The sequence below is a fragment of the Acipenser ruthenus genome, chromosome 1, assembly GCF_902713425.1.
Source record: "Acipenser ruthenus chromosome 1, fAciRut3.2 maternal haplotype, whole genome shotgun sequence".
Lineage (NCBI taxonomy): Eukaryota > Metazoa > Chordata > Actinopteri > Acipenseriformes > Acipenseridae > Acipenser > Acipenser ruthenus.
This window is the reverse complement of record NC_081189.1, coordinates 58,169,020-58,192,648: the sequence shown is the minus strand read 5'-3', so window position 1 is coordinate 58,192,648 and position 23,629 is coordinate 58,169,020. Positions and strand designations below refer to the sequence as shown.

At 37.8% G+C, this 23,629-nt stretch overlaps 1 protein-coding gene across 1 annotated transcript in view; it reads right to left on the bottom strand.

The window, feature by feature from the left end:
• LOC117421140 (guanine nucleotide exchange factor subunit RIC1-like) overlaps positions 1 to 23,629 on the bottom strand; it is a 126,013-nt gene that overhangs the window by 49,888 nt on the left and 52,496 nt on the right. The window contains exon 3 of the mRNA XM_034035124.3: positions 9,609 to 9,688. Coding sequence (XP_033891015.3) covers positions 9,609 to 9,688 — 80 coding nt within the window. The remainder of the gene's footprint in view (positions 1 to 9,608; positions 9,689 to 23,629) is intronic.

Here is a 23,629-nt window from a genome sequence, read left to right as displayed (position 1 = left end):
AAGAGCGAACTCAGTCTCACTCATTACGCGACAAACACGAATGTAATGCAAAAAGGGAAATAAATACATTTCTTCACACAAGTCTTCAGGAACAAGTCCCCCCTGCTGTGACAGCGATGCTAGTAATACCTTTCTTACACCAAATCAGAGCAGCTGTTTCAACTCTTCAGTTACTAACGATGCTTCAGGACACTTACATGCTAGTGGTGCAAGCTTTACAGGATGTACATTTGTTTTTAATAAATAGTTTTGTCACGTTACGGTCAGTTACGGTCGATCCTGGACCAAACCATTTTTAGATGGGGAGAAGGGGGGGTTGAATTTTATATTTACCTAAAATAAGTTATTTTCACTTTAACAGATATTTGTGTGTCTAATCCTTAAGTGTGCGATTTATAATACTGTTTATTGGTATTGCATCTGGGGAGGGGGACACACGGGCCCATTAAGAGAAATTCAGCGGGACATTTTGTATTTCATGGGGCCATTGGCGTGGCCTAGAACGAACACTGTAGGATGAAGTGGTTATTGATAATGGATGGATGGATGGATCTTGTGCAGAAGCAGTAACAAATGAGATGCAACTTTCTAAGCGGGTAATGAATTACATTTAGGTTTCTAGAAATACAGTAGCCCAGTAATTGTTCATTGTGTACATTATTATTTCACCCTATACAAAAAGTAGGAGTTAATGAGTAAGTAGCAGGTTTCCGAAAAATAGTGTTACACGTCTCCACGTGTTGCTACACCTGTTTAAATAACGTACCTGTAATTTTTATTTTCATTGTTAACATCCTGACAACTTTTTACACTTACAACTTTAAAGTCTGTTTCAAAGTTATTTTTAAAATGGCCGCTCTAGTGCACGATAGTGTAAGGATTATTGCCTACATTGTCAAACAGGTAACACAGCAATAACGATCCATGATGTGGTATGGAACAGAAAAACCAGAGCAGTGATTTAGAGGACAGATCTCAACCCCCAGTGCACTAGAACGGACATTTTGAAAAGAGCTTTGAAACAGCAGATATTGTCATTGCTTCGAAGCTGATTGACGGTCAGCATTCTTACACTCTGGTGAATTCATCGCTCTCTGGTTTATGATGTCACCAGAACCCTTAAATGTAATTACAACCTTGTAATTCACCGTAGCCCAACTATTATTTTAAGTGCATGTTTCAATTGCAGTTAACTTGCAATGTATACTTTTTAAAAGTTCACTTACAATGAAACGCACAGTACCTTTAAATATATAATACTTTTCATTGTTCTGTAAATAAAATTTGATTTCAGTGTTACTGTAGCTTCAATAGAAACTGACAGTATGCATTTGGCTATAGATTCTTGGTAACATACATTTTTTTCCTGGTCCCTTGAAATTCGTATTAATGAGAATTGACTATATAAGGTTTAGTCCAAAGAACAGTCTCTAATAGAACATACCCACAACTCATGGCCGGATTAACCTATTATTATTATTATTATTATTATTTGTTTATTTAGCAGACACCTTTATCCAAGGTGGCTTACAGAGACTAGGAGGCTCTGACTCTGTGGAGTTCTCGGTGGACCGTTTTTGATGAAACTGGCTGCTTGTGCCCCATTGAAATTTGCAGTCAATTGATCTGCAGTTGCTTGCCTATTTTGCCTTGCACTTCAAATTAATGCACAGATATCACGATCCTGGAATATGTGCTTCCGCCCACTGTTGCCCTTTGCTGATGATGTCTTTCCCTCGGAGTTCCATGCCGACATCACCTTAGACACCGTTGCTTGTGAAACATCAGTAAGTTGAGCTGTCTTGGTCACTGAAGCTCCTGCCAAACGCGCCCCAACAATCACCCCTCTTTCAAAGTCACTGAGGTCTCCTCTTGCAGCCATGCTCGTCATAATTATAGGCAACCAGTCCTGTCCAGCATTTTTATACATGACCCTAAGCATGCTGGGATGTTATTTGCTTAATTAACGCATGAGCCACACCTGTGTGGAAGCCCTTGCTTTCAATATACTTGGTGTCCCTCATTTACCCAGGTGTTTCCATTTTTTTGTCCACTACCTAATATAATTTTGCTGCTATTGTATATATTAGGTGCTGGGATTTCTGGACTAACAAAACCACTGACCCATTAACCGCAGTGGATGTTATATTCTGCACTTGTTAATGCTTTTGTACTTTACTGCCTGGGACTGGAGTTGTTTATCCATATTGCATCATTTTGTGTTCTATGTTCCCACTGATGTTTGAATGTAAATTAAATTGATCACTAACAAGTGAGATTTAATTATTATCACTCGCATAAGATTTCTTTCATATGGTATAAGGCAATAAAGGCATACACAGTTTAACAAGCTTCATGCCCAGCTATGATCAGCAAAGTACAGTGATCAGGTCAGTGATCTAATTCGAAGACGCTTTCATATAAAAAATGTGTTAAATCAAAATAAAGTACAAGTTAGGAAACATAATCTTGCAATTAACAAGTTTTTAACAGGTTCCTATGTTGTTGTGTATGGTGCAATCACATATTTCAAACTTTTCATAAGATTCGTATCAAATTAGCTTTATACTGTGTTTGTATAAGAACAATATAAGCTATGTAATAACCACAGACAGATGGATACACTGATGACGTCTGTCACATTTTGGCTGCTAAACAATGAGGAGATTATATATTTGAATTATAAAGTGAATTATAATTTATAACGAATTATCACGTTGAAAGTAAAAGTTTAAAAAAAAAAAATGCAATTCTGAAGTCTGCAAAATTTTGCCCTAATTTTGGTTACCATGCACAGGCATGACGGAAAATACTGTAAAGTAACTGCATCTGTATTTGTCACCTTTTTTTAAAACATTTTTTGCAAACTTCATGGATGAACATGTATTTAACAAAAATAAACCTGTGGTCAGTTCTTCTCAGTGCTGTGAAAGAGCGGACTGGAAATGCCAGCTCTGCGCTCCGCTCCAGCAACTACCCCAATCCGCTCCCCTGCTCCATATACAACTGGCTCGCTCCGCTCACACTCTCTGCCCCCAACGCAGGCCCGAATGAACCAATATGCCAATAACACCATTCGCCATAATATGCATAGGCCCCCAAAATATGGGTTAGCGTTGGGCCCCCAAGTCCTTTAATCTGGCCCTGCCACAGCTTTACAGTTTACGGTTACCTTCTCCAATTACCAGTATATAGTGTTAATAATGTCAATGGGTCTGTAACAGGGCGAGGAGCCCTGTACGTTTTATTTGTTTATTTATTTTTAGAACGGGGTCTCCCTCTCCGCCCCTGTGCAGTTTGTTATTTTGCATTTGTTTTGTTTTAGTTATTATTATGATTATTATTGTTGTTGTTGTTGTTGTTGTATTATTGTTATGGTTTACTGTTTTATAAATATAGCGGCTGAGCCATGTTTTGGTATTGTATATATGACGGCGAAGCGCTGTGTGTTTGTTATTGTTTTGTTTTTATTTAAAATGTGTTCTGGCAGAGGCGAGGTTGAGTACTTGTCCTCTGCCAGGAATAATTAAAAACCTTGTGCAGAAGGTGGCCATCTCCCGAGTTAATTAAGTGATTAATTTGTTGCTAAATCGGGAGATGGTCACCTGTATATAAACCTGCAGCTTTCTACCCTCAGTGTGGGTGTTCAGAGGAGGAATGAGACCGAGCGAGGAGCGAGAGAGGAATTTAAAATAGGAGAATATAAAGGATCAGTGAAGGCATTTGCCCAGCCTGACCTGTATTTTGTGTTCATGATTATTTTGTTTAACTATTTATTTCCGCTCTGTGAGCAAGTGTTTTGTATTTAAATATTTATTTTATTTTTGTATTATTTAAATAAACGGCGCACGTCGCATCCTTTTTGCACTGCAGTACCTGGTGTCAGTTTTTCCTGTCCTGACGTCACCGTCACCACTTAGCCACCCTGTCAGACGGTCATAAATCACTGTATACAGTACAGAACAGAACACATAATCGCACTTTCAATGGGATTACTGACTTTTAAAAGACATCATTAATAGAGCTCTTTTCTGTTCAATTATTTTTTGACAGCTAAATGTTTTATTTGTAAAAAGAACATACCAATAAAACAGCAACAAAGTACAATGAAAAGAACCCTTTTCTTAATCCACAAGCATGGAGAATGTTGACATTAACAGCCAAATAGATCCAATCATCTTATACCCCCCCCCCCCCTTGCAGGCCTTTTGCCTTTAAGTTGACAGGGTGGCCGAGAGCCATAGTCTGCATACGGAGTCTGATCTGAGCTGCCACATCAGCATTAGGCAGCACTCCTCCAAAGGAGGGCTGGGCCAGTCAGTCCAGGCTGCTGCTACTCTGTAAATCTTCAAAATGGTACAGCTACAGTAATCTGAAGGTTTGTGGGGGTGTAAGATTGTCTCATATCATTGCCTTTCAGATGCATAAACCCAACCGAACATAAGCAGAAAAATATATTTGAAGAACAATAAACTAGAATAATAATGTCATATGTACTGTAAACACAAATGATATGACTGGTACATTATGGATTACATAACTACTTTAATTAAATAACACAATGCACAAAGACCTTTCCCCAGTGCTACTGGGAGTTTGCAGAACAAAAGCTGAAGTGTATTAATACAGAATTAGCAGGAACCAAAGTAGGTACAGCACATGTACTGTGTTTCATAAAATCTATTCACTATAAACATTCGGACTTCAGAAGAAAACAAGTGGAGTAAACTGAGCACTGAGGTGCTTTGTGAATGTGGTCACGAGCTGTGCTACAGTACCAACTTGCACTTTCGTAGGTGCTGCAGCACATCTTTCTTTTCTTACATATTTTTTTTACAAATTATTCTTATGCAGTAACAGGGCTTACTTATTATAAGCACAGCACAGCATTGAACGCAAGTATAATACAAAAGTTTGGTCAGGAATCTTCAGGGTTAGAGCTTGTGAATTTAATGTTTATGACTGGTGAGGGATAATGGCAATCGCTAAAGTCAGGCATGGTGCCAACAGGCTTTATGAGAGCTTCCCCTGACAGCTCTGCACCTCAGTCCGGAGTTGAAATAAACACCTTCTGACATTCAGTCCTAGACCGACGATAGTGCCGGATTGTGTTCTGGTTTTGTGACAGGTACTAATATCAACTGGAGGGCCTGGGACTCTCAAACATATTTATGACCCAAGTCAGACTTGGACCCAGGCTTTCAAAGGCCAATGAATTAGCCTGCTGCACCACTACTTATCCTACTCTGTGCATTTTTTTTTGTCTTTGTTTGGTATGGTATGCCAGCATGGCAGTAAACATATACTATAGATCCAGGTGTTTTCTGTTTTGTTTTTATCCAAATGTACAGGTATTTAAAATGACCAGATAATGAAGAACTATAAAAAATTAAAGATTTTTTATATTGCAGCCATGCCTTCAAGACTTTTTTCTCAAGAGAATGGAGACAGTTCAGAGCTTGTGGCAGAACTGACAATCCTCCCAGACCCAGCTATTTACCTGCTGCGATAATGTTGCAGTGCAATAATGTAAAAATGCTGCAGCTTTGCAATCCTGTTTTTTCTACCATTGAGTCAGCTGCACTTTGTTAGTCCTGCCACCAGGTGGCAATAGAGAGCACTAAATGCAAAACAAAACAGCAGGGAGCGCTGTGGACTTTTAGACTAAGCTTTAAAGACAATTTTGTAGAGGTTCAATCGGCACCCTAACTTCTTATTCGATTATTGTATAGGCATTTATCAACGATAATTGATGCACTGACGTTTTATTTTTCAAAATAAAAAAACAAACTTTTTTTTAACAGAAGATCCAATAACTAAAAACACTGTTGTGCATAATAGTTAACCAAAAAGGCACAACTTATATTCAAATTAGATTGTTCCCCTCCTACAATCTTGCATTTTGTCAGAATGCAGCTAAACTGCACATGGTTTGGAGTTCTGCTCTGATTGTTCACGATCATTCAAAACGGGAGGAGTTAAAGTTATTGAACTAAAATCAATATAGCAGGCTGTATAAAAAGTGCTTACAAGTATAAATACCACACAAAACTCACCCTTTTTTAAGCATACGTTTTTACAATAGACAACTTGTTAACCACAGGGGTGTTTTTATCACGGTAAAAAAATAGGTATTTCAAGATATTTCATGATTAAACAACATTTATTAATTAAAGCAAGAAAAAATTGCGTTGTCACATTCAAAATTGATCATTTTCTCAAGTTATGCAACAAATGTTTTCCAAAATATTTAAGCTCACAGTAAATGCTAAATTGCAGAATATTTTGTTTTTTCATGTCCACCTTTTGAAGACATTCTATTTTCACCATCAGGGAATGATCAAACAAAATAAAAACAGAACTAAATGTAAAAAATAACCTCACGTTAAATGTCCCCTTCTTGTGCTGGACAGAGCGATCTTTGGCAGAAATATTTCTAATCTTTAATGCAACTGGTATCCCTTACCAGTTTGTTGTACTATAGTTCCACTGTGAACTGCCTGTGCAAGTATCCCCATAGAATATCTTTCCGGTTTCTTTTCTCCTCAACCCTCTTTTGCCTCTGGATCCATTGTAATTGACACTGTTGATCTACTATTGATACCACTCAGTTGTAATGAGTGCCCTCAACATCAAATTCCCAATCATGTAACAGGAAGATGACTTTCTTATGACTGAGAAATAAGTGCTGACAATTTTGAAATAAGTCCAGTTTATTTAGATATTTTTACAAATGTTTAGTGAACATTTTAGTGTAAGGGTTACCATCCATCTTTAGCACAGAAAATAAATAGTTACAGTCATTGCTTTCTTTTTAATAATAAATAAATAAAAAACAGGACAGCACCATATCTTTTATTTAACCCAATAGCTAGGAAATGATAAAAACACCTTCACATGCTTGTCATAGTACTGTTGCATTAAATATATTTGCATATGTTTTCCATATTTCCTGAATTAATTTGGATGAGAAAACAGTTTTTGTGCCATCATTCAGCACTTTTTTTTTTTTTTTGCGTTTTATTCAAATTGATTATTGTTCAACTTATGTTAAAATTCCTGCTGGATGCTCCTCATCACTTATTTTTTCCTGTGCATTCTCTAGCCTAGGGTTACCACATGTCCGGGTTTAACCCGGACAGTCCAGGAATCGGCATCTGTGTCCGGGTGGCACGAATTAACAAACCTGGACGCCCTAATGTCTGGTTTTAAGTTAAACGCATAAGCAACACCAACCTTCCTTTCATATTTTCTTTGACACATCATATAACTGGACATTTTGGAGTGGAATATATTTTGGCATTATTGGCAGTAATACATCCACCAATCAGAGTGTGGCATACAGTGTGCGATCCCGCCCTCTGACAGACTGGTGGTATTGCAACACTGGCTTTGGCTACTACTTTAATTGCAGCACCTCAGGGTGCTGGTAAAACACTGATCATGGTCAAGACAGTTCAGTTGTTTGACACCATATAAACACTAAAGGCAACATTAAATTGTGTGTTTTACATCAGGCTTCCACATCTTTTGTCTTATAAAAGGAACATTGTTCTTACAATGCCCTTATTTTTTCCCTTATGAAGTTTTCAAGACTATTGTTACGGTGACTCACATTCGCATCCTGAGCCTCACACTATATACTGCCTCTTATTTCTTTGTAGCTTTGTAGAAAGAGCTCACAAATGTTTGACCCAAAAAAGAACAGAAACAAACCTCGTTTAAAAGATTACAAAACTAAAAAATACTAAAAAAAACTTTATAAACCTACAGTATAAATGCATTGAAACACTGTCCTGAAAAACCCTTGCCTTGAACATTTGTTAATTTCAATGATTAATTAAATACAGTGGTATGTAGTAATTGGATTTAATTGTTGGTCTTAAATCCAGTTATACATTTAAGGCTTTAACATATCAGCTTGTACGACTGCAAGATATTTATGAAGCCATTATTTAAAACTTAAAACAGAAACCTCAAACAAAAAGGATTAAGGGTGTCTGTCATGTTGCCTTGCAGCAAAATCATTCATTTATGTGCAGTGTCCACTGCATGGTCTAACACAATATAAGGACTTTTAACATTTTGTTTTACTAACCATATAACTACTGTGTAGGCACTATTATGAATTCTACACAAAACACCACTTTTACAACCTCATACTGGCCATTCCAGCTCACGTAGACCAACGGTGGTGGATGTACGCCATAGATAAATAAATAATCACGAAAAAATAACTCCATAGAAACTTTCAGATTTCAGTTGTGTAGTGCCAGTGGTTGCAGATCACAATTCACTCAGTCAAATGAAAACGTCAGATTGCTGTGGACAGATGATCAAGAGCTCGAATTAAAGCTGAAAGCACCTTGAGTCCTAATTAGCCATAGCAAGTTGTGTTTTAGCCATTAGGCTACAAGCCTGAAATGTAAAATACACTGTAATTGGCCATTAAAAGGGATTTTAACTGGCATGACATATTGTAACTGGTTTGGATCAGTGTTTTAGCTTCCACGCTTCGTGTGTGAGAGATTAAGAAGATGGCGCATTACTGGCAGGGGACCTGTTTTATGGGATTTGGTCTCCTTTTTGACCCACCTGAAATGCACAAGCCTGCTCATCATCATCAACAACAACAACCTTAAGCTAGTGAATGTGCAACTGACTTGCAAGCTCGTACAACAAATAACAATGAGTCATAGGTCTTCCAACTGAATCAGGGTAGAACTTGGGATGCACTGTAACTGCGGTGAAAACAAATGCTATGCAAATAATGTGGTTACAACTGTATCTGAAAACACATGGAAGGATGGTTTTATAAAAAGGGACAGCACCCCCCAACCCAGGCCTATTTCTGTGCAGGCAGAAGGAAATCCTCCTACACCAGGCCTGCAGTCACATTACCACAGGGATCTTTTCAGTAATGTTATTTTTTTACCACAATAAATGTAAACATAAACTTGAAAATCACACATTTTTTAAGATGGTTACTCATCCTTTATATGTTTCTTCACTACAACCCCTGGGAATTATTAGGAATAAGTACTGTACAAGGCAGTATCTGAACACCTCCTATATAAGTTTTGTGTTCTAGGCCTCAGTTAATCTATTTAGCAGTTTAACTGGGTTATGTTAACACAGATGCTGTGGACTTCAACAATTCCCCCTATGACCATTCTCTTTTTGTAGCATTGTCTTTACCAAGGCTTGCACTGTGCCATTACCAAAAATAGGATACACTGCAACTTTAGGACTGCCCTATAGTATCCTACCAATATTCTGAGTGTACATACAGTTTCCTGAATACAGACTGTTAAACAAGATACGCTGAGTCTGTCAAGCATGAGGTAAGACAGAGGAAGAGGGCAGTGGTATTATAAAATCAGAGGCCATCATGTTTACTCTCGTTTATCAGGATATAGCAATCTCAACATTCCCTATCAAGTCTGTGTACCTCTTCTCTTGGAATCTGGGATAAGTCTATGCGTGCAGATGCTATGCCCCTCTGATTCTTTTGAAGATGCAAAGATGACTAAACTCAGATCTCTGGGGTCCTAGAGATGGAAACACAGGTGTAAAGCACAAGGCATGAGAAAAAAGTGAACACTCACTTGGGATACACAGGTTCGTAGAGGTATTTGTCCTCTCCAGCTGCCAGGATGTCAAAGAGTAAGATGTATCCATTTGTAGTCTGAAATATTAAGAGAGAAATATCAATACATTTAAGATAACTGTGCAGTATCTTTAGAATAGTTAATTAAATGAATTAGCACTCGAGGAACCTTTCTGTTCTGGTATCATGTTCTAAAAGTAGTAGAATCCACTCAGTAATGCCAGCTTCCATAGCTCACTTTCTGTCACACACCGCAGGGCCTTCTTTGTAAAATTACCCAATGCTCATTTTGTAGAAATATAAATAAATAAAAACAAAACCATTCATAAAGGATAAATGGTCTGGGGACTTGCAAATATAAATCAAATGGTAAAGTAAAAAAGGTAATGGTAAATAGTAATCATTGATATGGCTAGAGGTTAAAACAAAGCAGTGGTAGATTAACAAGAACATACACTTCTCTCATGGGGATGCTGTAATAAGTCACTAAGCTTCCAAGTTTTGTCTCATTTGCCACAAATGAGACTCAGACACCATATAGGTCAAAGGCTCAGGAATGCAACAGGAGTCCTGGATTTACAGTAGAGCACAAGAGTATTTCACCTATGTAGGTCTGGGTCAGAAGTGAAATTAGTTTTGTGGTTCCTTTTTTTATGCTTTCTTCTCCTGCTTGAGGGAATCCCATGGCGGTTGTGCTTGTCAATACACAGGTACATTTGCAGAGCTTCAAGGAAAAGGTCACATTCAGTGACCTAAACTTTCAATATCTCATTCCTTCAGTAGTTCAAGGGGAAATATTACAGCCATTGTCTAAACCCCGCCCCCCCCCCCCAAGCCGGATGAGGGTAGTTGTCAGTAGAATGATTGTGCCCTAAGGTTGAAATCCTGTCTGGCGGTTAGAACTATTGTGCAAGAAATAAATGGAAATGTGATAGCATCACTTGCTATTTATTATTGTACAGTATGTCTTCAAAACATTTGCCTGAACTGCAATAACCTCTCATTTCACATTATGCTCAAAACCAGGTGGCAGCAGAAGATACAAGGCAAGTCTCACCTGCTGGTATAAAAAAAAAAAAAAAGGTACATTTCTATAAAAACAAGTGTTCTTACATTTTCACATACAACACATGCAATTGTGTACTTCTTCAGTTTTAATATGACCAGTGCTCCAGAACAGTATCTTACAAGTACTACAGATTGCTGAAAGCAGTCAACTTATTCTTACAGCAGGCGTTTGTCAAGTATAGGGGTGTACTTAGTCACTTACCAAATGAATCTGTTATAACAATGCTCTGTAACCTTTTTAATCTTGGGCAGCAAAAAAGTAGAAGACAAACTTTCTACTTTGTAAGTCAATTTGGACAACAGTTTGTATTACACAATGGCTTTACAGAAATCTATATGAATATAATACTACCAGTTTGAATCTTTCATGCAACAGATTAGCTCACAATAAAACTAATTTTCCAGAATCTCTCCAATTAAAACAAAACAAAAAAAAGTCAACATATCAAGTGTGGATTCAAGGAACTGCATATTTCAATGAAATACTGGGTAAGAAGTAGGCACAAGAACAAATAATAGGAAGTAGGTGAGTCAAAATAGCATTGTTAAATTAAGTTGGGTTTCTATGGAAACATCCACACAAATAGACGTACCAGGTTGAAACGGTAATCAGACAGCAGCCAAGCCAATTTTACTGGCCTTAGACAATCCACAAGAACAGATACAGATGCCAGCAGTCTGTGCTGTGTCTACAAAAATGTACAACAGCGGCAGGAAGTGTAAGATTAAGATTAAGTAAGGGCAACATTTGAAAAGGGCCCAGTTATAGAAACATACAGCACAGGACCTATAGGCTAGCTAAGATTTGAATGTTATGGAAAAAACATGATGTGGAAGAATAGCAAACAAAGCTCTTAGTCATGTTTACAGGCTCTACGGTGCACCCAATTTGGTTACATATGAGACTAATTAATCAACTAAAGAGTTGATCGCAGAATTTTTTTTTTTACAATTTAAAATCGTGCAGAATTTTATTTTCTCATATAAAACAAAATCAACCAATAGAAGATCTGCATTTTCTCCACAGTAGTCCAACCATAAGTTAGCGGAGGCGGGACTTAAACAGTTGACGGTCTTGATTAGGTTTAACCAATGGGAGAGTCAAAGATCTCTCCCTTGTTATGCAGGTGTCCAGTCATGAGTGAGCAGAGGCTCGATTTGAGCAGAGGCTCGATTTGAGAATTGCTGCCTGCCTGCCTGCCTTGTGAGTGTGTCCTCCTGTGCGTTACCATCGTTGACTTTCCCATTTGTTAAACTCAGAAGACATTCAACTGAAATGGAGCATACCTTTAACGGTATATATATACACACACACACATACATACAATTATATATATATATATATATACATATAATTGTAACTTCTTACATTTCAACAAAATACGGCAAGTCATTGGCTTATATTGGCAGTAATATATAAATTAGTACTGTAATACTTATTTTTGCAAAATTGTGTGTGTGTGTGTTTTTTTTTTTTTTTAATGTGCACCTACATCTTTTAACTTGGGCGCCACACCCTAGATATAGCTGTACGGAAAGACGTCATCCACTTCAGAACATAAAGAAAACACATCTGGTAGAGGTTACAGGTTTGAACAATAAACATTAATATATAATGCATGTTACATAACTCTAAAGATTGTATGCTGACCCAGTCTGCTATTTTAGGCTGTAATGAAAATGTAGCTCTTAAGTCTTTTGCTTGGGTTAGGAAAAAAGTATTGTAAGGTGATCCTATTAAGGTGCTGGTATTGTATGTCGTTCTCTACAAAGTTCTCTTACCAATGTCTTTTAGCACCGTCAAAATCTGTTTAATATTTAAAACACCTGGTATACTTTACACTGATATGCAAATAAAACATTTAGCACGCTAGGAAAAAGATCTGCATACATGATGACGCAGAACAGGCACACACTATACAGCACCTTATTCCTTTTTATTCACTACACATACACACTGCATTTTGACTTGTAGTGCTAGAAACCTCAAACCTCATGATCTACTTTAAATGAGCCCAGAAATAAAAAGACTCAAATGTTTAGCAAGTTTGTTCTTAGCAGACAAACAAGAATTTAAGAGGCACAATCTGGAAAGAGATCACGTGACCCAATCACTGGGACGGCTGCTTGCTGTTAAGAGCTCCTGCTACCACTTTGCGATTTTCATTTATAAATCGAACAATTTACACTCCTTGTATTTTTTGATTATTTTCTATATAAAAATGATCTACTTACCATTTTTAAATGGTTACTTCACGCAAGCGACCCGTTGCTTCCTCTCAATCCAGACGGGAGGGAAAGAGTATGAAGAGGTCGCTGGGCCCGATGATTGGGATAACTGCTTGGCAGAGGTTGCATGCACTTTCCATGGATCAGTTCAGGAAGCAATTGACCCGGCTTTGCGGCCTGTGATTCAAAACGTAACGAAAACAGCTACTATCCTCAGCGCTCTTAAACGGGAGGTTGCTGACATTGCTTCCTCTATGAAGCAGCTAAGGAAGGAAGCTGATCTTTGCCAGCAGAAAGATGAAATGAATCAATGCTACGCTCGTATTGATGCTATGCATGATAAGATGGAGGTCTTTGAGGCCAGAAATCGTCGCTGTAACGTCAGACTGGTGGGGCTTCCTGGAAGGGCTGAAGGCGATGATACCATCCACTTTCTTCAGCAGAAAATTCTACATTGGCATCTGACCATGAAACCCTCCAATGACCCCTTTTTCTGGAGTTAATAAAGCACATCGAGTATACACAGGTGGCTCTCGGGATTCCAATAAACCTGCACCATGATATTCCAGTGCCTTCATTATACTGATCGACAAGGACTCCTCCAGGCTGCTCGAAAGTGTGGTTTTATTCTTCAAAAATTGCCTTTGCACTTACTTCAACATAGGACGAACAGTGTGCTACCCATGATAACCATGACATCATATTTCTTATTTGTACATGTCTAATAAGATTTGAGAAGGATAACATAAAGGGGCAGACTTACTGACAAAAAGTGCTATAGTGTACCAGTGCAACAGCCAAAAGGCACACGCACATACTGTACACTACATTTTGTACCTGAACACTGGCTGTTACAGTAAGTAAAAAGCTGTGGTGACAGTTTTGTCCTACTGATGAAAGTATTGAGACTGATAGTAAAGCGGTCATAATATATAAGGCAAGGGACACAATATGACAAGGTGATACTTGGCAACAGTTTTTCCCCGTTTTATTAGCATAATAGCACCAGTTTGAAAACACTATGCCTGGGTACTGAAAGTGTAATAGCCGAGTTTAACATTGTGCAGAAGCTTGTGTGTGTTTCGCCATGAGCTCACTTAACTCTTTGGTCCTCAGAGGCAACCGGACCCTGCTTGGAATGCATACTGTAGATCATCTCATCTCAATTAACATATTTTTTGTCTCTAATTGCAATGTTATACCACCCTTTCAATCCCTAAAGTAATGCTCTTTTTTTTTGCTGCATTTGAAGAACCAAGAAATGACATGACATCATTTAGCAGGTTTGGACTGAAAATAATATCAAGTTCTATTTGTACTTGAATGGGGTTACAGTTCCTGTAAAACTGACAATTTGCTTTGCAAGTATACAATTGTCTTTAACCACAGTGCACATGTCTGTTCTTTTAATATTTAATGAAAGGCAGCTTTCTGAAACAGGAAACTCCAGAAACAAAAGTATGGAATAACTCACACAGAATCCTGAAAGGGCAAATGAATACATAAAGAGAACTGTATAGTATAGACTTTCACAACCAGAAAACTATAAGCAATCTAATCACATAGTTTAATGTGATTTTGTTTTATAACTACTGCAGGCTTAAAGAGCAAGAGCAAGTAGTGGGGTACTGAAAAATATAGTGTTAAACATACCTGTAATTTTTCTTTGTTAACATCCTGACAACTTATTACACTTGTAACATTAACGTTGGTTTCAAAATGTCAGCTCTAGTGCACTGATAGTGTAAGGATTATTGCCCACATTGTCAAACAGGTAACACAGCAATAAAAATCCATGTGGTACGGAACAGAAAAGCCAGCAGTGATTTAGAGGACAGATCTCAAACCCACATGCACTAAAGCAGACATTTTGAAAATAGCTTTGAAACAGACTTTAAAGTTACAAAGTGTAAAAAGTCAGGATGTGAACAATGAAAAGAAAAATGACAGGTGCGTTATTTAAACAGTTGTAGCAGCATGTGGGGACATATACAGTGCCTATAGAAAGTCTACACCCCCTTTCAAAATGTCTCATCGGCAGGGACTGGGGCACTTGTCAGGATAGAAGGGAAAATGAATGGAGCAAAGTACAGAGAAGTCCTTGAGGAAAACCTGCTGCCCTCTGCAAGACAGCTGAAACTGGGACGGAAGTTCACCTTTCAGCATGACAACGACCCAAAGCATACAGCCAAATCTACACTGGAGTGGCTAAGGAACAAAAAGGTAAATGTAAATGAGTGGCCCAGTCTGAGCCCTGACCTAAATCGAATTGAACATTTGTGGCATTACTTGAAGATTGCTGTCCATCAACGCTCCCCAAGGAACTTGACAATTATGATCTTTCAGTTTTGTATTTTTAATATATAATCTTTCTCAATAAAAACGGTTTTCCCCTTAACAGTGTGGGGCATGGTGTGAAGATAAGTGGAAAAAAAATCCTCATTTAAATGCATAAAACTCTTAGGCACTGACACAACAAAATGTGAAAAAAGTTCAAGGGGGTGTAGACTTTCTATAGGCACTGTAACACTATTTTTTGGAATGTCACTACTTACTTAAAAGTAAGGTGTGCATTTAGACATGTCTACAACAGAAAACATTTGAAACAAGATTTAAGAATTATTTTTGTAGCTGAAACAATCATATTTCAACAGAGGTAACTAATGCAATTGTTCCTGTGGTTTGATATTTGTGAACCTATAGAGCAGCTCCCCCACACATTTTCTCATTACCCCTGCAATAAAAAACACATACTCACCACAGCTGCTGTAAACTAGAGGATGGAAGACAGTTTCCTGCTTTTGCTTAGGAGTATTACAGAAACTATACTATGCAAGCACATTTCTTTTTTTTGTTTATGCCTGGTAAAACTACCTTCTCTAGTTAACATCTGCACTATCTCATCAAAACCTGTTGCATCAGAGAAACAAGACTGATACAATTCTAATTACCACTTAGGAACACATGCAGTGCTTGTGCGTTTCTTTATTTGTACTTTCTTACTGTGTGCCGTTCACAGCAGGAGGTGATGCTTTGCTGCTTGCCTTCCACTGTATCTAAACAGAGAGACATGCCAAACAAGTCCACAGTACACGTTGTTCTCAAGTCCTGTTGAAAAATCAGTTGACAACTTACTCTAATCACCGCTTTGAGAAACCATAAGAGCAGGCACAAAACTAAACTGATTGCTGTCACTTCTATTTAATCACATAACTAATAATACAGTCGTACTCTTGTGTCTGCTGTGATCATTCCCAGGCTATAAATGAACTGTCAATAAATCAGGAGGGGAATAAAGTAACAGGTCCTAATTACAGTATGATAATTACTGCAACGATGAAATCTGACACACAGGAGGAGTCTACTGATAGATGTTCATGCTTTTACAAAATAACTATTTTTAGCAGTAGCTACTGCTACAAATGGTTCAAATTATTCTTTCAGGGACCCATTTAACTAAGCTTTAATGATTACTACAGTGGCTAGGACCCTATTTGAGGTGTCTTGAGTTTAACCCTCTTTGGAAAAATGCCTTTACAAACATATTGAAATACACCAAGATATTGATTTGACAGTTCTTGATATCACATTTTTATTGTTTACATGCACTGAGAAGTCGACTGATGTCCAGTTTACAATTTACATTTAACTTTGCATCCTCGTTTGCAGTATCCAGAATACGTGGGGTAGTATACTAGATTAGATTCTGGATAACAAACCCATGCAAACCGATATCCACATTGGAACTTGTGAGGCTCTCACACGGCACCCCTACTGTTTATGTGCTTTCATTGTATAGTATCAAACAATGGTCATCCAATTTAAACAAACAATAACTGTTTATCAAAATTAGGGCTCAGGGATAATACCTTCGGAGGTCAGAAAAAAGGTAAACTAGAAATTAAGAGTTCGGGGGTCATCTTTGATCCTGAACTATCATTTATGTCACATATTAGGGAAGTATCTTTTTACCATTTGGGAAATATAGCCAAACTTCAACCAATTATTTCCGTATCTGATGCCGAGAGACTAATGCATGCCTTTGTTTCATCTATAATTGATTATTGTAATGCACTTTTTTCTGGTGTCCCAAAATGTGTGGCATCCCGCTTGCAGCTTGTCCAGAATACTGCTGCTAGAATTCTGACTAAAACCAGATAAAGTTAACATATTACCCTCTTTAAACTGGCTCACTGTGCAGTGCAGTATAGAACTGATTTTAAGATTTTGAGGTTAACTTACAAGGCCCTGAATGGATTAGCACCTAGTTATTTGCAGGAGTTACCGACCCCGTATCTTCCAAACTGCACTCTGAGATCACAGGATGCGGGAAGTTTACCAAAAATCTATTGAGTGTGCATAGTTTTATAAGGCTGTATTTTTTCACAGTGAGCATGGATTTCACGATTTCCATGAATTAGAAGCAGTGCCGTGTAATAATAATATCCAATTCTCCATGAAAATCTCGATTTCTGAAAGAATACTATTTTTAACATTTAAAAGTGCACTGATTAAACATTCGCTTCACCAGCGGACAACATGTTATATGAAACCCAGCTGAACTTGCTTACCCTAAATTATGAAACACATGGCATAGAGGGTTTAAAAAAAAAAAAAAAAACTTTAATTACAGGACACAATATTTTGCTCTTGTTGACAGGCTGACCGAGTTTAGTAAAAATACCCTGAATATTTATTTAGTTTTTGCCAAATTACCCTTTGTATTTTTTCATTATAAGTTTATGTTGTTTTTAAATTAGATTTTTTTTTATACCATTTTATTTTTACAATGGAAAAATGACTTCTATTTTACTTCTGTAACAATTAGTTTCTGAATCACTCAGAAAACATTGATTTGTGTTTGTTTGAATTCAAATTTCATCAACATAATAGGCTTTCTGTATTTATTTTTTGTTGTTTTATGAATATGAAATTGCCTATGTTTTGCCTTTTTGCCCCCTAGAACTGCCTTGGTGTACCCGAATTTTCACGCCCAACGAAGGGAACATTGCCTTGCCCTTCATGACCTTAACTTCATGCCCTGTGATAATGATTTTTCATGATATGGGAATTATCCTGAAAATCAATCCAATCTGGCGCACGTGCCGAGCAACCTGTTGGTTTATCTACTATGCCTGTCTCTTACAATAAATGGAAAATGAAAACAAGTAAACAAACAGCCATGCAGGAAATGTGCTGCCCTGATTTATAAATAAGTAAGGAAGAAATTGAGCATGTGGCAATGTGAACAGGAGGGGTCAAAAAATAGCTTTACCTTCAAACCAGCAGCCTGTGCCAAACTTTGGCTAGTACTTTAATTATGCATCCCATCAAATACAAAACTGCAATTTTAGTTCTCATAACTATGACGTTTCTTTAGGTTATTTCAGATTTTATGCCAGTTCTTAAAAGATGACAAATTCGAAAGCAGAATACAAAATGTACTGTGATACACTTAGGTAGTTAGTTTTTTTTAAAATTTAAATTTAGTAGTCGGCAATTAATTTTACCCTGTTTTTCTCCCAATTTGAAATGTCCAACTGTATTTAGGCTCAGCTCACCACTACCACCCCTGCTCTGACTGGGGAACGGCGAAGACGTACACATGCTGTCCTCCGAAGCATCTACCATCAGTTAACCGCTTCTTTTCCCTCTGCAGGCCCACCATGCAGCCAACCCAGAGCTACAGCGTCAGAGGACAACACAGCTCTAGGCAGCTTACAGGCAAGCCCGCAGGTGCCTGGCCAGTCTACAGGAGTCGCTGGTGCGCGGTGAGCCGAGGACACAGAATTTCCATGCATCAAGTAATTAGATTCTAGGGGACAGTACTTTACTGTTCTCAATTGCAGTAGAAGATACTGTTTGTTTCTGTACGCCGTGATGAAAATAAAACTCCCATCGCATGGCCTTTGAGCCATTTAAGCCTAATGAGGTAAAGTGGTAGGTGGGAGTTTTATTTTCATCCATGACACAATGCATTACACCAAAAGGAACCCTTAAACAATTCTTGATGTGAGGCACACTCAACTTTAAAATACCACAGGTGATTGTTTTGGAATATACAGTTACATTAAGAGCCTATGGTAACTGCAACAATGAAAATGGATCAGGTTCATGTATTCCCAGAGACTGCAGACTCAGCGACCGTACTGTGCATACATGTGATTGTGGGTAAACAGCAAAACAAGCCATGTCCTGAAAGCAACCATGGCCTACAGTAAGTACTTAGACAAAGGACAGCCCCTTGCGAGTCCACCTGTCAGAACAGACAAAGTCTAGTTGCATTTCAGTTAGTAAACACACAATCACTGATATCTTGGTATGTTACAGAGATAATGTAGCAGACAAGTTCAGTCCCTATGCACTTTAATTAATTTTTCTGCTAAATAGGATAGACAGTACTGTACCTCCAATATGCGACAGTTTACACCCAAATATAATGCATAATATATGGGTCAATTTAATCCAGTTTAACTATGTTATGTGGTCAGATGTTTAACCTCTTTGCAGCCTCCATCGGTTATGTTCGATTCCCCTAGTGGTTTTTGGGTAGCAGCCATCGGCCCAGTTTGATTTGACGCTATTCATTCCTTCTTAGGTATGTGACTACAACACTCCATGACTGAACTGCACCAAACTTCGTATAGAGAAAGTCAAGCCCTTTGTGAACCTGCCAGATTTGTCTCGGTTTACTTACACAGCTGGATTTTTAGGCAATTCACTTTGAAGATGGTGGCTTTGCTTGGTGTTGCACTCTCTCGCATACCCACATTCCAGAATCTATTTGTGTTTTCTTTTTCACAAGGACAACGAAAGCACCCAATATATTTTGTGATATTCTAAACTTTAGAAATATACGTTTATTTAGAAGTACATGCATGCATAAACTGTAACATCCCATGTACAGTATTCTCTGTATTTCACAGTATACAGTACCTATAGAAAGTCTACACCCCCTTTCAAAATTTTCACATTTTGTTGCCTTATAGCCTGGAATTAAAATGCATTAAAAAAGTTTTTTTTTTCATTTATCTGCACATCTTACCCCACAACTTCCAAGTGAAAAAAATAGTCTAGAAATTTGTAGAAAATTAATTAAAAATAAAAGCTGAAATAGCTTGGTTGGATAAGTGTCCACCCCCCTTGTAATAGCAATCCTAAATTAGCTCAGGTGTAACCAATCACCTTCAAAATCACAAACCAAGTTAAGTGGCCTCCACCTGTGTTAAACTGTAGTGATTCACATGATTTCAGGATAAATTCAGCAGTTCCAGTAGGTTCCCTCTGCTGGGTAGTGCATTTCAAAGCAAAGACTCAACCATGAGCACCAAGGCACTTTCAAAAGAACTCCGGGACAAAGTTGTAGAAAGGCACACATCAGTTGATGGGTATAAAAAAATATCAAAGGCCTTGAATATCCCTTGGAGCACGGTCAAGACAATTATTAAGAAGTGGAAAGCGTATGGCACCACCAAGCCCCTGCCTAGATCAAGACGTCCCTCCAAACTGGATGACCGAGCCAGAAGGAGACTGATCAGAGAGGCTACCAATAGGACAATGGCAACTTTGCAAGAGCTACAGGCTTTTATGGCCAAGACTGGTCAAAGTGTGCATGTGACAACAATATCCCAAGTACTCCACAAATCTGGCCTGTATGGTAGGTTGGAAAGAAGGAAGCCATTACTCAAGGAAGCCCACCTTGAATCCTGTTTGAATTATGCAAAAAAACACTGTAGCCATGTGGCAAAAAGTTTTGTTGTCTGACAAAACTAAAATTTAACTTTCTGGCCTAAATGCAAAGCGTTATGTTTGGTGCAAACCCAACACAGCGCATCACCCAAAGAACACCATCCCTACTGTGAAGCATGGTGGTGGCAGCATCATGTTATAGGGATGTTTCTCATCGGCAGGGACTGGAGCAAAGTACAGAGAAGTCCTTGAGGAAAACCTGCTGCCCTCTGCAAGACAGCTGAAACTGGGACGGAAGTTCACCTTTCAGCATGACAACCACCCAAAACACACAGCCAAAGCTACACTGGAGTGGCTAAGGAACAAAAGGGTAAATGTCCTTGAGCCCCGACCTAAATCTAATCAAAAATTTGTGGCATGACTTGAAGATTGCTGTCCATCAACGCTCCCCAAGGAACTTGACAGAGCTTGAACAGTTTTATAAAGAAGAATGATCAAATATTGCCAAATCTAGGTGTGCAAAGTTGGTAGAGACCTATCCCAACAGACTCACAGCTGTAATTGCTGCCAAAGGTGCTTCCACCAAATATTAACTCAGGGGGGGTGGAGACTTATCCAATCATGATCTTTCATTTTTGTATTTATAATATATAATTTTTTTCTCAATAAAAACTTTTTTCCCCTTAACAGTGTGGAGTATGGTGTGTAGATAAGTGGAAAAAAATCCTCATTTAAATGCATGAAACTGAGGCACTGACGCAACAAAATGTGAAAAAAGTTCAAGGGGGTGTAGACTTTCTATAGGCACTATATATTCATTCTGTTTATTATTTCTTAGATTGCATATAATCTGTTAAAATAATAGTAACAGTATTCATTTTGTGCCATGTTTATTCTATGGACGTACACATGTCAAAGGCAGAGAGAATTTAATCTAAGTAAGAGGAGACGCTATGAATGGTTAATATTTTTCTTTGTACTTCTAAGTCTTTATTGCGGCTGGACATTGAGAGTAACAGTCAAATGTAGAAAGCAGATGTTTATATATATATATGCATATTTTTATTTTACTGCTTTATATATCTACAGTAGATCTGCATTATAACAACAATGTAAATGTGTTTGCTGGATGATTAGGAAGTAGGGGGTGACACTGTGTGTTATATATATAAGCACATTTATAGATATATTTAATAAATTAATGTTTGTATTGTCATGCAACCTGCTGACATTTTCAAGTTGGTTATGTTGAGTAGAATAACTATAGGTTTAATAGTTAATATTAAATTGTGAAAACAATCCTTTTAGGTTTACCCCAGAAATCCTAAGGTAACACAGTATATTACAAAATCTAAAAACACTTACACTCCTTTTTTTGTATACTTTGTGATCTACAAAAAAAGATAATGTTTTGTTTGCATGAAAATGTAGTAGTGTGTTCTACAAGGGTCTGGAAATAAAATAAAAAAGATATAATTTTCACTCTACTGCCTCAAATATTTGAAATGTGGTAAAAACGGTCATAAAATGCTTGGCTGTGGTGTGACAAATGCATGGCTGTGAGGGGGGTTAATGAACATATTTCAGCAATTCAGAAAGTCAGCAGCAATTTATTTTCAGTAACTGCAGCAAAGCTGGTAATAAACTAAAAGCCCAGTTGCAGCACCCATGAGAGTGAGAAGGAATTTAAGCAATAAAATATCTGGCTCCTTTTAACAAGACACACTGACAGAAAGATTGTCTGAATAGGGCAATTCTATAAAAGTATTACTAAATATATCACTGATAATACACTTTTCTTAAGGCACCAGTACCATCTTAATGTCATGATCATCTCTTATGAACAAATCTCATATCAGGATATGGAGACTGCCTGGAAGTGTCAAAATACATCCTACAGCCCAGGTCTTAAAAAAAAAAAAAAAAAAAAAAAAAAAAAGAAAATGCTGACAACAAAATTCCAAGATCTGTGACCTAAAAAAAAAGAGATTAGAGCCACCAAGCCTGTCAGATAAAGGGCAGCCAGACAGTCGAATTCTGATTAAATCACCCCTTTTATCACAAGATACTTTCGTGATTGCAGCCCAAACAGCAGTCTGCTTTAATCCAAGTTGCTAATAAAAACAGCAAATAAACAACCAGCAAAATCTGAGATTCCATTATGATCTTGTGGTAAAGTTATTAAAAAACAAAAAAAAAACAACAACTTTACTCGTACTGCTGGGGGAAAAAAAAGTTTCTGCTATTTGTTTAAAATGAACTAGAAATTTGACTTTTTTGGGGAAAAAAGCATCCCCAGTAGCATAATCCAAGGGTTACTGTATGTCATATCAAATGGTCTGTAAACATTAAGTAAAATACAACTGTGAAAAACATTGCATCATTGATACTGTACAGTGGCTCTAAAAAGTATTCACCCCCCTTGGACTTTTCCACATTTTATTGTGTTACAACATGGAATCAAAATTGATTTAATTAGTTTTTGCCACTGATCAACACAAAAAAAGTCCATCATGTCAAAGTGAAAAATAAAATCTACACATTGTTCTAAATGAATTACAAATACAAAACAGAAAATAATTGATAAGTATTCACCCCCTTGAGTCAATATTTGGTAGAGGCACCTTTGGCAGCAATTATAGCCATGAGTCTATTTGGATAAGTCTCTACCAGCTTTGCACATCTGGACAACGCAATTTTTACCCATTCTTTGCAAAATTGCTCAAGCTCCTTTGGTGAACAGCAATTTTCAACTCTTTCCACATATTCTCAATTGGATTGAGGTCCGGGCTTTGACTGGGCCACTCCAGGACATTGACCTTTTTGTTTTTAAGCCACTCCAGTGTGGCTTTGGCTGTATGTTTGGGGTCATTGTCCTGCTGGAAGATGAATCTTCTCCCAAGTCCCAGGTCTCTTGCAGACTTCAGCAGGTTTTCCTCCAGGATTTCTCTGTACTTTGCCGCATCCATTTTGCCCTCTATCTTCACAAGCTTTCCAGGCCCTGACGCAGAGAAACATCCCCATAGCATGATG